Here is a 16,359-nt window from a genome sequence, read left to right as displayed (position 1 = left end):
CCCTACTCACTGAGCCACAGGTGCCACCCATGTTCCCTTTCTCTTAATAAAAGTGAAGAGGGATCATTTTAGAGCTTATTGGGAGTCAGGCCTTCGGGGCACTGTGTTAGGCTCCCCACTCCTCATATTTTATCTTTTTTAAAATGCCTCTGATCTTTTATTAAGCACTGGGGCTATCAGTATTTTTTGTCATTGTTTCTTTGTATTGTTTGATTTATTACCATGGGTATGTATTAAAATATAAATATTATATAATGATCTTGAAAGATGTTCACAGTGTTATTATTACCTAAGAAAAGCAAGCTGCAGGTTAGTGGATATTGTACAGTCCCATTTTTATGTAGGATTTGATCTTTTTTTTTTTTTTTTTTGGTAGAGACAGAATCTCACTGTACCGCCCTCTGGTAGAGTGCCATGACTTCACACGGCTCACAGCAACCTCTGACTCTTGGACATACACGATTCTCTTGCCTCAGCCTCCCAAGCAGCTGGGACTACAGGCGCCCGCCACAATACCTGGCTATTTTTTTGTTGCAGTTTGGCTGGGGCTGGGTTTGAACCCGCCACCCTCAGCATATGGGGCCGGCGCCCTACTCACTGAGCCACAGGCACCGCCCCCAGGATTTGATCTTTTAATGTAGGAGTCAGCAAGCCTTTTTTGGTAAAGAAAAAAAAAGATAGTAAATATTTTAGGCTTCGTGGAGAACATGGTCTCTGTCTCAACTGTAGATAATACTTAAATGGATGAGTGCCACTATAACCATCACCTCTACTCCCAACACGACTATCCTACAGTGTTCTAGTAAAACTTTATTTACAGGGCTGGGCGTAGTGGCTCACACCTGTAATCCTAGCCTTCTAGGAAGCCAAGGCAGGTGAATTTCCTGAGCCCAGGAGTTTGAAACCAGCCTTAGCAAGAATAAGACCCCGTCTCTACTGAAGAAGATAGGAAAACTGAGGCAAGAGGATCTCTTGAGCCCAAAAGTTTGAGATTGCTGGGAGCTATGATGCCATGGGATTCGATCCAGGGCGACAGAGAGAGACTGTCTCAAAAAAAGGCAAGTCGTCGTTTGCCAACTCCTATCTTAGAGTACCTGAGGACTCAAATCTTCAGTGTCTGAGGTTAGGAAAATACAGAGCGTGCCAAAAATATATATACACATTTTAAGAAAGGAAAAACGCATTGAAATTGAAATATTCAACACGTACTGATGACAAAAGATGACTGCAGTGTATGCCGAGTACCTCCTATAATTACAGAAGTTACACATGACTTGAGTATTATAAATTATAAATAGTTTTTTCCTTTCTTAAAATGTGTATACACTTTTTTGGCACTCCTGGTATATGTTACTTCAAAATAGGAGACAGTGGAAACAAGAAGCAGATGAGAAGATCACTCACGTACTGGGGCCCTGAGTGAGTGTATTCTGTTGTGGTGAAGAGCAATCTCAGGATGACAAGTCTCACAGCTTTGTCCTTCTCCAACAGACACAGGGCCAGGACCTGAGCACGGTTTCACCAGCAGTCATCTTTGAGTCAATGTTCCATAATTCAGAGGATACAGCAATTCAGGAAGACGCACAACAGACAGGTAGGTTGTTACGCAGCCCATTCCTACTTCCTTCTCGGCCCTTGTTGGCACACTGAGTGACAGAGAAGTATCCCAGTTACTTAAATGGAGCAAGCTTCCTGTGAAGGGTCAGAGAAGTATAGGTCTTTTAATTCCATTCTCCCCTCCCCCCCCCCGCCCCCATTTTCCTCTGCCTTGAAAAAGGCTCTCCTTTCCTACAGTCTCTTTTTGGCTTTCAAAAATGGGAGGAGCTGTGAGCTTTTTCTTCTGATGTGATTATACCCTGTTCATGAGTGTATAGGACCCACAAACCCAGCTTTGGATGCATAGATCATTCTGTGTTTGAATGAAAATTTGTTTGTAAACTTTACAGTGCTCAGAAAGTATATTCACTGGTCATGCCAAGAAAAGGATATCTAGTCTCTTCCAGAAAGCCTTAGGGCTTTTTGGGAAACTTTGACACTTTTTTTTTTTCCAGAGACAGAGTCTTACTTTGTCGCCCTCGGTAGAGTGCTGTGGCATCATAGCTCACAGCAACCTCCAGCTCTTGGGCTTAGGTGATTCTCTTGCCTCAGTCTCCCAAGTAGCTGGGACTACAGGCGTCTGCTACAGCGCCCGGCTATTTTTTTGTTGCAGTTTGGCTGGGGCTGGGTTCAAACCCACCACCCTCGGTATATGGGGCTGGCGCCCTACTCACTGAGCCACAGGTGCTGCCCTGGAAACTTTGACACTTTTTTTATGGGTATACTTATACTAGGTCTTCACATTTAGAAAGTGAGGTCAATCGTGAAACTCGGTACTTTGGAGAACAGAAAGCCACCCTACTAGCAACGAAGGAATTGGCTCTAATGGACTTTAGCTGTCTTTTGTTTAGCCCATAATGACTGTGTTTTCGTGGCTCATCTAAGGCTTGGGATATGTCTATATATTTCTATTTCTTTTTCTTGCCAGCTGCCTTGATTGAAAGTTTTAATGGTGATGCAGAGTCAGTCAGTGATGTTCCGCCATCCACAGGAAATTCAGCATCTTTATCTCTTCCACTTGTACTGCAGCCTGGCATCTCCGAGCCACCCCAGCCTCTACTACCAGCCTCAGCTGCGTCTGCTCCTCCGCCTGCTCCCTCCTTAGGAACTGGTTCCCAGCAAGCTGCGTTTGGCAACCCCCCTGCTCTCTTACAAACTCCAGAAGTGCCTGTTCCCCACAGCACGCAGTTTGCTGCTAATCATCAAGAGTTTCTTCCACACCCCCAGGCACCCCAGCCCATCGTACCAGGACTTTCTGTTGTTGCTGGGGCTTCTGCATCAGCAACAGCAGTGGCATCAGCTGTGGCAGCACCAGCTCCACCAGCTCAAAGTACTACTGAGCCCCTGCCAGCCATGGTCCAGACTCTGCCCCTGGGTGCCAACTCTGTCCTAACTAATAATCCCACTATAACCATCACCCCAACTCCCAGCACGGCTATCCTGCAGTCCAGCCTAGTCATGGGAGAACAGAACTTACAATGGATATTAAATGGTGCCACCAGTTCACCACAAAACCAAGAACAAATTGTAAGTATTATGTATAAACGTACCCAGCAGGGTATATTTACATTGGTGACACTTTCAGAGGGGCTTTTACTACACAAAGGAAAATGGCTGTCGTATCCACCTGAGATATGTAATTCTACCTCTTAGTCGTTTCCCCTATAATCAAATAGTATAAATATAAGGAATGCTGTGGTCATACCTTTAATAAGGAGGCAGAAAAACGGCCTTTAAGTTTACTTAGTTGGAGGCACTTGGACAAATATTCCTACTGATAGTGTGATCTAATCACCTCATCTAATATAGGAAAGCAGTCAACAAACTCCAGAGGCCCAACACTGTTTCACAAAGTGGTTTGTCTCCAAGGCAGAGGCAGACTGCTGTGAGGGACTGATTTGACCCAGTCCAATGGAACCAGGCAGCATTGGCCAAATCAGAGAAGTAATCTGTGCTCCCAGAGCCTACCATAGAATCATTTCCTAAGGAAGTGTTTGGTCTTGATGATTATGGAAGTGATGTGGTCATTCAATTAAATATATTTTGAAAGCCTAATATTCGCCGATGCCACATTGAATACTCTGGAGGATACAGAAAAGTGAAAAATATGACTTCTTTTATATAAAAAGAAGAGTTAGTTAAAGAGGCTAAAATGCCTAAAACAAAGTTAGTATTACCAGGAGGTAAAGTGCCAAATAATAGGAATGGTAATAATATAAGAAAAGCTATTATTTATTGAGTCCTTACTATGTGTAAGGACTTACTATGCTAAGTCCTTTTTGTTTTTCTTTTTTGAGACAGAGTCTCACTTGGTCACCCTTGGTAGAGTGCTGTGGCATCTTAGCTCACAGCAGCCTCAAACTCTTGGGTTCGAGTGATCCTCTTGCCTTAGCCTCCCAAGTATCTGGGACTACAGGCACCCACGACAATGCCCAGCTATTTTTTTTAACAGATGGGGCTCTCGCTCTGGCTGAGGTTGATCTCGAAGCTGTGAGCTCAGGCATTCTACCCACCTTGGCCTCCAAAGTGCTGGGATTACAGGCATGAGCCACTGTGCCCAGCCTGTGCTAAGCATTTTTTTTTTTTTTTTGTAGAGACAGAGTCTCACTTTATGGCCCTCGGTAGAGTGCCGTGGCCTCACACAGCTCACAGCAACATCCAACTCCTGGGCTTAAGCGATTCTGTTGCCTCAGCCTCCCGAGTAGCTGGGACTACAGGCGCCTGCCACAACGCCCGGCTATTTTTTGGTTGCAGTTTGGCTGGGGCCGGGTTTGAACCCGCCACCCTCGGTGTATGGGGCCAGCGCCCTACCAACTGAGCCACAGGCACCACCCTAAGCATTTTTTTTTTAAGTTGAGGCTCTAGGGCTGGACAAGGTGGCCTCACGCCTGTAATCCTAGCACTCTGGGCGGCCAAGGCTGGTGGATTGCCTGAGCTCACAGGTTGGAGACCAGCCTGAGCCAGAGTGAGACCTCATCTCTAAAAATAGCTGGACATTGTGGCAGACGCCTGTAGTCCCAGCTACTCAGGAGGCTGAGGCAAGAGAATCATTTGAGCCCAAATGTTTGAGGTTGCTGTGAGCTGTGATGCCAGAGCACTCTACTGAGGGTGACAAAGTGAGACTCTGTCTCAAAATAAATAAATAAATAAGGCTCGGGACCTGTAGCTCAAGTGGCTAGGGCACCAGCCACATACATCAGAGCTGGCAGGTTCAAATCCAGCCCAGCTTGCCAAACAACGACAACTACAATATAAAAAAATAGCCAGGCATTGTGAAGGGCGCCTGTAGTCCCAGCTACTTGGGAAGTTGAGACGAGAATTGCTTAAGCCCAAGAGTTGGAGGTTGCTGTGAGCTGTGATGCCACGGCACTCTACCCAGGGTGACAGCTTGAGACGATCTCAAAAAAATAAATAAAAATAAATAATAAATAAATATAAAATCGAGGCTCTAGCATGTGTCAGTTATTACCTATATACGTTTTATTTTATTTTATTTTGAGACAGAGTCTCACTTTGTCACCCTTGGTAGAGTGCTGTGGCATTATAGTTCACAGCAATTTCAAATTCTTGGGCTTAAGCAATTCTTTTGCCTCAGCCTCTTAAGTATCTGAGACTATAGGTACTGCCACAATGCCTGGCTATTTTTAGAGAAGGGTTCTCTCTCTGGCTCAGGCTGGTCTCAAACTCTCAAAGCTCAAGCAATCCATCTGCCTTAGCCTCCCAAGGTGCTAGGATTACAGGTGTGAGCCACCACTCCTTTTTTTTTTTTTTAGTGATTATGAAACAGATAGTATAGAGAGTTCCCAGGTACCAGTCCCCTTACCAGTTTCCTCTGTTATCTTGCATCAGTGTGGTATATTTGTTACAATTAATGAACTGATATTGATACATTGTTATTAACTGAAGTCTGTGGTTTACATTTGGCTCAGTGAGTAGGGCGCCAGCCCCATATGCCGAGGGTGGCGGGTTCAAACCCAGCCCCGGCCAAACTGCAACCAAAAAATAGCTGGGCGTTGTGGCGGGCGCCTGTAGTCCCAGCTGCTCGGGAGGCTGAGGCAAGAGAATTGCGTAAGCCCAAGAGTTAAGAGGTTGCTGTGAGCCGTGTGACGCCACGGCACTCTACCTGAGGGCGGTACAGTGAGACTCGGTCTCTACAAAAAAAAAAAAAAAAAGGATCATTCTTTTGTGTTGTTTAATTCTACTGTTTTGACAAATGCATAATGTCATAGATCCACCATTACAGTATCCGTAATAGTTTCACCACCCTAAGAATTACCTGTTTTATTTACTTATCTCTCTCCCATCTTTCCTTAACAACCACTGACCTTTTTACTGTCTTTGTATATCTATATTTCTGTATATCGCATTAAGTACATTTTAATATATTACAACAAGCCTTAAGAGGTAGGTATGATTTTACCAATGGAGAACTGAGGTCCAGACAGGTTAAGTGACTGGCTGAAGGTCACACAGTTCACAAGTAGCAGAATTGGGATAGGCATGCTGATCTCAGAGTCTGTGCTCTTGGCTACTACACTGTGCGCTAGATGAGGGGTTCAGACTCTTAGGACTTGTTGGGTGGCCGAATAGGTCAGGTGAGCCTTGAGATGTGAGTAGGATTTACATGGGGGAAAGAATTTACTCGGTAGGAGAATCTGTGAGTGGGTGTATGCTGCTTATCACACAAACCAGAAAGGTGATTTAGGGCTGAATAGTGAGAGCATTTAGATTCCAGAAGTGGGAGGCCAATCACCTCTAGAGGCAACCTATTTCCATTTTCAGATGACCAGTCATTGAAAAGGTTTTTCCAGTATTGTAACCCAATCTATATTTGCCGTGTAGTTGTTTGTTTGTTTGTTTGTTTGTTTTAGAGACAGGGTCTCACTTTATTACCTTTGGTAGAGTGCTGTGGCATCACAGCTCACAGCAACCTCCAACTCCTGGACTTAAGTGATTCTCTTACCTCAGCCTCCCAAGTAGCTGGGACTACAGGCGCCTGCCACAACATCTGGCTATGTTTTTGTTGCAGTTTGGCCAGGGCGGGGTTCGAACCCGCCACCCTCAGTATATGGGGCCAGTGCCCTACTCACTGAGCCACAGGTGCCGCCCAACTGTGTAGTTTTGTTTTGTGTGAACAAGTGTTATTCCTTTTCCATGGAGTTCATTTTAATGTATTTAAATAATGGGTCCCATTTCTACATTATTATTTTAGATTGTCATCCCCTATAACTTAGCCAGAAGCTTTTATTTCCTCCCAGACTCATCTTAGAGGCTGTTTTTTTTCCCCCTTAAAGGAATAAAAGACAAAGCCTCTTTAAGATAAGATTGAAGAAAGCAGGCGGCGCCTGTGGTTTAGTGAGTGGGGTGCCAGCCCCATATACTGAGGGTGGTGAGTTTGAACCTGGGCCCGGCCAAAACTGCAACAAAAAAATAGCCAGGTGTTTTGGCGGGCACCCGTGGGTCCTAGCTACTCAGGAGGCTGAGCCAAGAGAATCGCCTAGGTCCAGGAGTTGGAGGTTGCTGTAGGCTGTGATGCCATGGCACTCTACCGAGGGTGATAAAGTAAGACTCTGTCTCTTAAAAAAAAAAAAAAATTGAAGAAAGCAGAAGCTAGTTAGGCAAACTATAGAAAGTGTAGAGTGGTACATTGATTTTCCAAGGGTGAGTCTATAGCCCTACTTGTAGTACAGTACAGAGAGCTCGAGTTTACTGTGTCTTCATCCTGTGCCAAATGCTCTGTCTACAGGAGTCCCTTCATCTAATCCTCACAGGGGCCTTGGAGAAGGTCTTTGGTTATTGTCCATTTTCTGTTACTTACAACAAGATACCTGAAAATGGATAATTGATAAAAGAAAAGTATTTTATTTCTTAAAGTTTGTGGAGGCTGAGAAGTCCAAAGTTGAGGGGTCATATCTAGTGGTGGTGGGAACTCTGTAGATCTCAAGGCAGTACACACATGGCCAGGGGGACTGATCCTGCTAGCTCAGGTCTCTCTTTCCTTCTTTTTTAAATAAGAGACGGGCTTTCACTGTGTTGCCCAGACTGGCCTCAATCTCTCAAACTCCTGAGCTAACATTATTCTCTCGCCTCAGTCTCCAGAGTAGTGGGACCATGGGTGTACAACACCATGCTGAGCCTCTCTTCCTCTTATGAAGCCACCTGTCCCACTCCCACAATCACCTGTCAGTCCATTAATCAAGAATTGAATCAGTCCATTCATGAGGGCACAGCCCCTTAGGGTCCCATCTCTCAATACTAGCACATCGGAGATAAAATTTCAACAAGAGTTTTGGAAGGGACAGATATTTAAACCCTAGCAGTTACCAATTCCATTTTTACACAAAGAAACTAAGGCTCTAAGAAGTTAAAACACTTGCCTGACGTCAACAACTAATGAGTGGCAGATCTTGGTTTGAATCTAGGCGGGGCTGAGTCTAGGGCTCACCCTTGAATGACCCTTTGACCCTGTGCAGCTTGAGGGCCTTCACCAGCTGTCTGCTGGTGAGAGGAAGCCTTGACCTGTCCTTAGCACACAGCTTCATCCCTGAGGGGAAAAAAAGAACCTTCCACCTTTGTAGAAGTATTAGGGGATAGAGAGGAAGACAAGAGCCTGGAAGGAAAGCTAGCCCTGGGGTTCCCACTGACAAGACCCATCAGCTTAAGAAAAGCAATCTTAGGAGAAGCCTTTGGACACAGAGAACTCACTGGATTAGGCAGCTGGGAGACAGCCAAGTAGTAGGGTACAAAGCTAGCTACATGCCAGCACTGAATGTCAAACAGTGCGGTGACCTCGTGTCAGAGCACAAACAGAACATCACTCTGTACAAAAATTCCTCAACACTGAGAGATTTTGTTCTCTTGGATGACCATTAAAGCTGGGGAAGCTTCAGGTCCTTGGAAATCTACCACATTACTTACAATGGCCATAAATGTGATTTCTCTCTCTCTCTCTTTTTTTTTTTTCCAGCAGCAAGCATCTAAAGTTGAGAAGGTGTTTTTTACCACTGCGGTACCAGTAGCCAGTAGCACAGGTACGTAATTCCATGTTAGCCTTAAGAGAGAGTCAACTCTCTGGGCCCCTTTAGGTATAATTAATTATTGCTTTGCCTCTTTTTTTTTCTTTTTTGCAGTTTTTGGTGGAGGCTGGGTTTGAACCCACCACCTCCCATTTATGAGGCCGGCGCCCTATTCCTTTGAGCTACAGGTGCCGCCCGCTTTGCCTCAGTTTTTATAACTTTAGAAATCATTAAACAGCCATACATACATAAATACAATGATCATAAATACAATGTGATCAATTAATCACATTGTATTTATTAGAGTATTTCATTTTCTCACAACTACTAGAAGTTAGTATACTTCTGGCATAAATACCATGTTTAACATTCCCTAACTATTAATAGTACATTATCTTTCAGCTATAACTTCTTTTTTTTTTTTTTCCCTGAGACAGACTCACTCTGTTGCCCTTGGTAGAATGCCATGGCATCATAACTCACAGCAACCTCAAACTCTTGGGCTCAAGCGATTCTCTTGCCTCAGCCTCCCAAGTAGCTGGGACTACCGGCGCACCACAACACCCAGCTATTTTTAGAGACAGGGTCTTGCTGTTGCTCAGGCTGGTCTTGAATCTGTGAGCTCAGGCAATCTACCCGCCTCGGCCTCCCAGAGTGCTAGGATTACAGGCGTGAGCCTCCACGCCTGGCCTCAGAAACAACTTTTAAATGTAGCCAGAAAAAGGTCTGAATCACAGTTAATGCTAAAGAGGGCAGTTGTTAATTCACTGAACTCTCTTCTAATTACAGTAATGAAGAAATAGCATCTGGGTCAGAGACTCCTATAGAGCTAAAATTTCTTTTATTCAGACTCTTTGTTTTATAGATTAAGAAACAGTACCCCCCAAAATTAAATGACTACCCCAAAGTCTCAAGTGAACTTGTGGTGAAGCCAAAGTACTAGTTCCCAGGTCTCCCGGTTTCTACTCTGTTCTCCTGCCATTAGTCTTTAACTCTGCTAAAACAAGGCCAGCTGAATTCAGCGCACACATATGAGAGAGAATATGAATAAGAACATGAAAGAATGGCTGGGCATGGTGGCTCACACCTCTAATCATAGCACTTTGAGTGGGTCGCCTGAGCTCACGAGTTTGAGACCAGCCTGAGTCAGAGTGAAACCTCATCTCTAAAAATTTGTGATGGGCGCCTGTAGTCCAAGCTACTCGGGAGGCTGAGGCAAGAGAATCGTTTAAGTCTGAGAGTTTGAAGTTGCTGCAAGCTGTGGCACTCTGCTGAGGGTGACAAAGTAAGACTCTGTCTCCAAAAAAAGAATATAAAAGAATGTGCCTGCTTGCAAGGCCTACTGTGTAAAAGGATATTGATACCTACTGTGTGTAAGACGCTGGGCTACAAAGATAAGTGAGATGTCCTACAGGAGTGCAGGGTCTCATCCTGTACAGCAGGAAGAGGGCCTTGCAGGCAGATGGCAGCACTGTGCCCGTGTGCCAGTGTGACTTCAGTCCTCTACGTAGGCCTGCAGAGGGAGGGAGGGAGCTGGGTCTTGAAAGATGGTTGTAAGAGGAGCAATGTCTGGGGATTTTAGGGATAGGAGGAGCTCATGGGCCCACAGGTGTAAACAACATGTCAGGAAAAGGTAAGCGTCCAGTGAGACTGGCAAGGAGGATACAGCAGAGAATGGCTGGAAATGAAGCTGCAGATACAAGGTCATCTCCATTCCATGTGTGACTAAAGAAGGGAGCTTTGTCATGGAGGGCTCAGGGCTGGGGAGCATCAGAGGCTTTTTACCTGACAGGGAATGTGGGTCCTTTAAAAGCGGAATAAAGCCTGGAGCATGGCATCCATCTTCCCACTGTTCCTCTCTGCTGGCACTCAGCTCTCACCTGGTCTGTGTATCCTTGTGCCTCATGCCCTGCCCGTGGCTACTTGAAGAGCAGTCTCTCTTACCTCTCTTGCAGGGAGCTCTGTACAGCAGATTGGTCTCAGTGTTCCTGTGATCATCATCAAACAAGAGGAGGCATGTCAGTGTCAGTGTGCATGCCGGGACTCTGCGAAGGAGCGGGCGTCTGGCAGGAGAAAGGGCTGTTCCTCCCCACCCCCTCCAGAGCCAAGGCCCCAGGCTCCTCATGGGCCCAGCCTGCAAGTACCACCGCAGACTTTTTCCTCACCTCCTGTCACCCTGTCATCATCCTCCACTGTGCCCTCCTGTGAGCAGAGCAGACAAGCAGAGACTCCTTCAGACCCTCAGACAGAAACGTTAAGTGCCATGGATGTGTCAGAGTTTCTGTCCCTCCAGAGCCTGGACACCCCGTCCAATCTGATTCCCATTGAAGCACTGCTGCAGGGAGAGGAGGAGATGGGCCTGGCTGGCAGCTTCTCCAAGTGAAGGGCCCGGGTATGCTCCCCTCCAGGATAGGAGGAGAGCAGGAGGCAGTGGATGCTATGCCCGCCACCATCATGGGTCAGAAATTTGAAGGATGAAGAAATCTACTGTTTGAAATCCTCACCTTTCAGATGTATTTTCTTTATTCACATCCCAGGAGCATCCATTTTAAGGAACTAATCTTTGGGAAAAAAAAAAAAAAAAAAAGCTAAGTTATAAATGAAACTGTTTGGCTGCACTGTATGTCACTTTTGCTTGTCATGTGAACTTGGAAATTAAGGTTACTCGTATGCATAAACATTCTAAATGAAAGGGTGTGGTTTTCATCAATCTGGTACTGCCCATCACTTGCACTGGAGTCTTTGTGGATCGGGCAGGAGAGTTCAGTGTTTTGGATGTTGCTCCTCCCTGTGTGTCTTTTGCATCTGAAGCTAACTTTTGCTTGGAAGGCCAGACCCTTGCTCCATCAAAGAGGACAGGGGCAAAGGCCAGCAAGACAGCTGTGATTTGGACAGGGTTCTGGTGAGATGGCCTTGTTGTTTGTGCTTGGTGTTGGTGGAGCTCAGGGTGGATAGTGCAGGGGTCATCCTGCAGCCCTTTTTAGCACAAGTGGGCAGCTTACGGCCTGGCCCAGAGGCTGCTGGCATGATCTGGTTCTCCAGAGGCCCTAGGCAGGTTGTTGACTGCTGTCTGTTGCTGACGTGTGTATGGAACAGGCTCTAGCAACACATCACAGGCTTTACCTTCCTGGTTATTTCTGTCTCTCAGTTGCCAGGGCTTGCAGATGGCAGTGAATTTTCCTTGGAGAGCATCCCTATTTTTGTCCTAGGGTGAACATGTGGCTTATGGACAGTTGCTGGTCAGTGGTCTGCCTTCCTTTTAATGGTATTTTCTTCCTCAGAGAAGACAGGCTGCATTTTGCTTAGGGCAGAGAAGGTGCAGATTTAAGGGAGTTGGTATGAGGTGGCATGTAGTTGGCAGGCCAGGTGTCCTGGTTCCAGGTTCCAGCCAGGCTTTTGCTTGCCCCCTCCCATCTCTGCCTCTCACCCCTCTGGATTTTGCATACAGCCTACTACAGTGCAAACAAGGATGTGATTTGCTCAGCTTAGTCATGTGATTTCTAAACAAAAAGAAAAAAAAAAACAAAACGATGATCTTCTACTCAGGGTAAAACAAAATAAAAAATTCCCCTTCCACCAAAAAGCCTGAAATGTTGCAATAAGTTATCTCATTTGGAATGTCTCATTAAGTTGTGTTATAGGAAAAAAAATTTTTTTGTGTGTGTGTGAATAGAATTATATCCATCTGTCTGCCTTTGGCTCCAAGTCATTGCCTCTTAAAATAAAACATAATTTACAATCCACACTAGAATGGAAGGTTTCTCTCAACTGGTTATATTAATGTAGTCACGAGTGCTCACCAGACTCACCAAGCTCAGAAACCAGGCCGGGCCCAAGATGTGCAATAGGCCTGTGCCTCCAAAGACCCTTTGCCTTGCTTTGTGTGAGTAGCGTGTTCCACAAACAAGGCTGATCTTCCGAGTCAACAGCGTCAGGCAGAAGGCAGCCGTAACTTTGCCTTGCATTTCCACTCCCTAATGCAAGGAAATCTGCATTGGTCACTCTCCTATTCTCTGAGCCATTGCTCAGGGCCAGCCAGCACAGTATCCAGAGCAGATAATTTTTCTTGGAGCCAGATGCCCTGCCTTTAGCCAAGGTGTTCAGGAGCAGAGTTGGACCAGAGGGCAGTGGTGATGAATGTTGTTACTGCTGTGAGAAGTGGGCTTAACTATACAAAGCAGCTGACTTACTCCAGGAGGCTAGCCAGGAGAACTGATTTATTTTTGACCTTCTGCACACCACTCCCCAAAAGGCTGGGGGGTTTTAGGGACCATGGACCTCAGCAGACGTAGCAAAGGCAGGAGAAATCTTCTGTTAGCACAGTGGGTTAGTCCTCCTAGAAAACCAGCTGCTGAGCATGAGTTGTTCTGAGTTGTTCTCTGGGCCTTGTAACCACAAGCAGCTTTGAGGTAGAGCCCTTGCTGTTTGTAACTCTTGAGAGAGTAGTGGATGGGAGCCCCCAAGTTAGCCTGTATCAGAGAGCAGTAATGACCGTCCCACTTGTCTATGCCATGTTTATGTGGGATTCAGGCTCCCGGGGAGTTGAGGTGGGAAGTAGGAGCCCAGGGGAAAACATTTGAAGTGTTCATGGTTTAAATATCGTTTAGCCTAACTGGTTAGCCAGGGCTGTGGTTATGCTGGGCCCTACCTGGGTCAGTGGCCTTTCTACTCTCCAAAGTTTGGGGGTGATGAAGAAGCATCTTAAACAGTGTTTGGGTTGACAATTTTTTTTCCGGTTGAAGAAGTTTAAGTATCTGCCTTTTGAGAGTGACTTTAGATGTATAAGAGAGACTATCAGATCCAATCAGCTTTTGAGAAATCAGGAATCTGCTTAAAATGCCAGTGAGTGGTTGCGAAGAGATTTACTCCCCAGGGTAGGCAGTCTTTCCCTCCTCTCCCGGTGCTCTCCCCGTCCTCCCCACCATCCTTTCATAAGATTGGCCTCTAGTGCCAAGGACCTTGGGGCCCGTGGCTAAAGTGGAGCCAGAAAGAAGCTTCATGGAGAGTAAGGTTTTCCAAAATGGGAGTGAATGTAGGATGAGTTTAGGGAGGATCTGCAGAAAGTCTAGCAGTAAAATCAAGTCTTTTTTCTTCCCATGGCAAACTTAACCATTATCACCCTGTAGATTTAAACCTTAGGCTCCCGCTTGCATCCCCAGTTAGACTGCCCCTTTAAAGGGTACTCTGCACCAGGGGTGGGAGTTCATGGGCTTAGGAGGTGGTAAGTAAACCTTGGCTGGCACCACCAAACTGCCTTAGTGAATTTGGCCCTTCCTGGGCAGATAGGTAGGAGGGCATTAGGGAAAGTGGCCCAGTCTTTTCTGGCAGGGTCTGGCCAATCTTGTGGGGGCACCACTGATTTCATGATACAAGTGGTGTCATTTATTGAATTCCACCTTTTAGAAGGAGATCATGGTACAAAGCCCAGGAGGGGCCTTAAGACACGAAGACTTCTCCGAGTAGAAGGCAAAGGGGCTTCTCTTCGCCACCTCTGGGAAAGACAGTAGATTGGAAAGTTTTATTTTCAGGGTCAAGGCTGTGGACCAATGGGGATAATGGAAGGTGGGTGGGTTTTCCTGAGAGACTCTGTACAATACTGAATGTGTCCAGAAGGACAAGTTTGCAGAACCTCATATTGGTATATTAAAGAAATAATAAAATAAAAAAGCACTTTAGGTTATTTTATCTCTAACCCAATTGCTGCAATTTCTTTTGTGTATATATATACATATATATACTTTCCACAAAGTTTTATTTTTTGCTCAGAATAAAAAGTTAAATTGAGGTGTGAAAAGAAAAGCACTTACCTTGGTGCAATATGTGTAGCTTGACAGTCGTTGTCCCATGTGGCCCTGGCCTGGCTGCGTTTTTCCACTTGAACAACTGAGGTTGTTCATAGGGAAACACTATTATGCATTCTTCGCACCTGCTCAATCTATGCAAGCCTTCCCTGTGTGCCCCGGGGCATCCTCGGGCTCTTTGAAGAACTGCTGTGGGTCCTGTTTGCTTCTGCTGATGGTTGAAACCCGTATTCATCACTTCTTGATCCCTTGCCATCTTTCCCCTCTTCACCATTAACAAAGTGATGCCTGAAAGGAAGGAACAGGTTGTTCCTAGGTAGAAACCTGTCACCTTCTAGACTTTTGTATCTTTAATCATGTCCATTGTCCTTAATCTTAAAGAGTTCTCCAGAGTCTGAAACCATTGATTTGTGGAACTGCAACAATATTGCTCAAGAGTTTACAGTTTTCTTACACCACCAATCAGAAATATGTTTGGGGAGTTAGCGTGGTGGTAGTGGGGGGTAACATGAGCCATTTCCATACTGCTCCCTGTACTACCTATAGGTCGGTTGGTTCCTTAAGCCAAAAGGCCTCCAGCCTTCACTAAGTCCAGTAAACAAAGCTCTTAATAATCTGTTTTATCAACTTTCATCCTTCTCCATCTCCACCCATTTTATCTTCAATCCTCAAGCTATAGAATAGAGAAGTTTTAAGATATCCTTAGCCAAAGCTATTGGATTCCATAGATCCAATATGCAAATGTTCTGCTGTGATCATCAATTGTTCACTTGTTAATATTGGGGAGGTGCTGTGTGCAACAAAACTGAATTATGCATATTTCTGATTGGTCAGTCATTTTAGCTGGTTTCTGCTTGCATACTTTGGGGAGAAAGGGCCCTATATTTCTTCTCATGCCCAAGGGAAAGCTGACAACCACAGTATGGGCACTTCTCACTGTTACTTCTATTCAAGAGAGGGCTTCTCAGTCTGCACTGAAAAAATGCAAATTAAACTGGATCTTTATGTCAATGTGTACATAGTACAAGCTTTTTTACTGGAAATGAGGTTTAAAACCACACACTGCCCTTTTGGTGGTGTGCCTGCTGGGCCAAAAATTGGGTGATAATGTAGTGTCACTTTCTCAGCTCAATGCAGTTTCTACTTTTTCTTACGGGAAAATTTTTCATAAAACCTTTTTGCAGCAAAACCCAGGGATGTTTTTTGTAATATCCTTGTTATTGTTGTAGTGATGCCAAGTTAGAGGCTTCTCTTGCCCTTTCCTCCTGTGTTCTCAGGCCTCCTAAAGGCTGTTCAAATCAACAGTCTACATCCTTTGTTGTGTTTTGGAGAATGTGGGGTGGGGGGGTGGTCAGAGTTCAAGGTGGCTGTTCCCTTTTCCTGTGAACTCCTCCTAGCTCCTGTTTGGGGAAGGTGGCTGGAAACAGGTTTTTGCTAAGTCTCTGGCTCAGATCTTTTTCTGGCCAGGAAAGGCAAGAGCCTCTGAAAGCCTTCTTTTTTGACACACACTAATCATTGGCCAGGGTGTTGGTGACAATTTTTTAAATCCCAAATAGTTTTATTTGGATTATGTTAAGTCTATCAAGTTTATTTAAGTGTGAAACATGGGAACAACGGACTTCCACTGAGCGATAATGAAAACGTTACAGGTTCAGTACTTCCAAAGGAAGAAACCTCCAAACCCAAAAAAGAATAAATATGAATTTGTATTTTTGAAGAATGTGAAATAATGGTGTTTGCTTAATTGCTCATTTTGTATAAACTTAATATTGTACTTTAAAATATCTGCTAAGAAGTGAAAATTTAACTTTTTGGAATTGAAAAAGCAATATTAAATACTAATGAAATCCTAATTAAATGCTTATTTAAATCTGGTAGTATCTGTGGCATTTCTTCCCAGCCCTGCCCATGGTTGGTATTTTTCCACCACTCCCCCCTGCCCAGCC

The 16,359-nt window shown here is 45.1% G+C and overlaps 1 protein-coding gene across 1 annotated transcript in view; it reads left to right on the top strand.

Annotated features, from left to right (window-relative positions):
* Window positions 1–16,290, top strand: part of MTF1 (metal regulatory transcription factor 1) — a 61,043-nt gene extending 44,753 nt beyond the window's left edge. The window contains exons 8-11 of the mRNA XM_053577374.1: window positions 1,492–1,594; window positions 2,525–3,123; window positions 8,564–8,627; window positions 10,568–16,290. Coding sequence (XP_053433349.1) covers window positions 1,492–1,594; window positions 2,525–3,123; window positions 8,564–8,627; window positions 10,568–10,995 — 1,194 coding nt within the window. The 3' untranslated portion in view covers window positions 10,996–16,290. The remainder of the gene's footprint in view (window positions 1–1,491; window positions 1,595–2,524; window positions 3,124–8,563; window positions 8,628–10,567) is intronic.
* Window positions 16,291–16,359: the final 69 nt, after the last annotated feature.

The sequence above is a fragment of the Nycticebus coucang genome, chromosome 22 (assembly GCF_027406575.1).
Source record: "Nycticebus coucang isolate mNycCou1 chromosome 22, mNycCou1.pri, whole genome shotgun sequence".
Lineage (NCBI taxonomy): Eukaryota > Metazoa > Chordata > Mammalia > Primates > Lorisidae > Nycticebus > Nycticebus coucang.
This window is presented reverse-complemented; position numbering and strand designations above follow the sequence as displayed.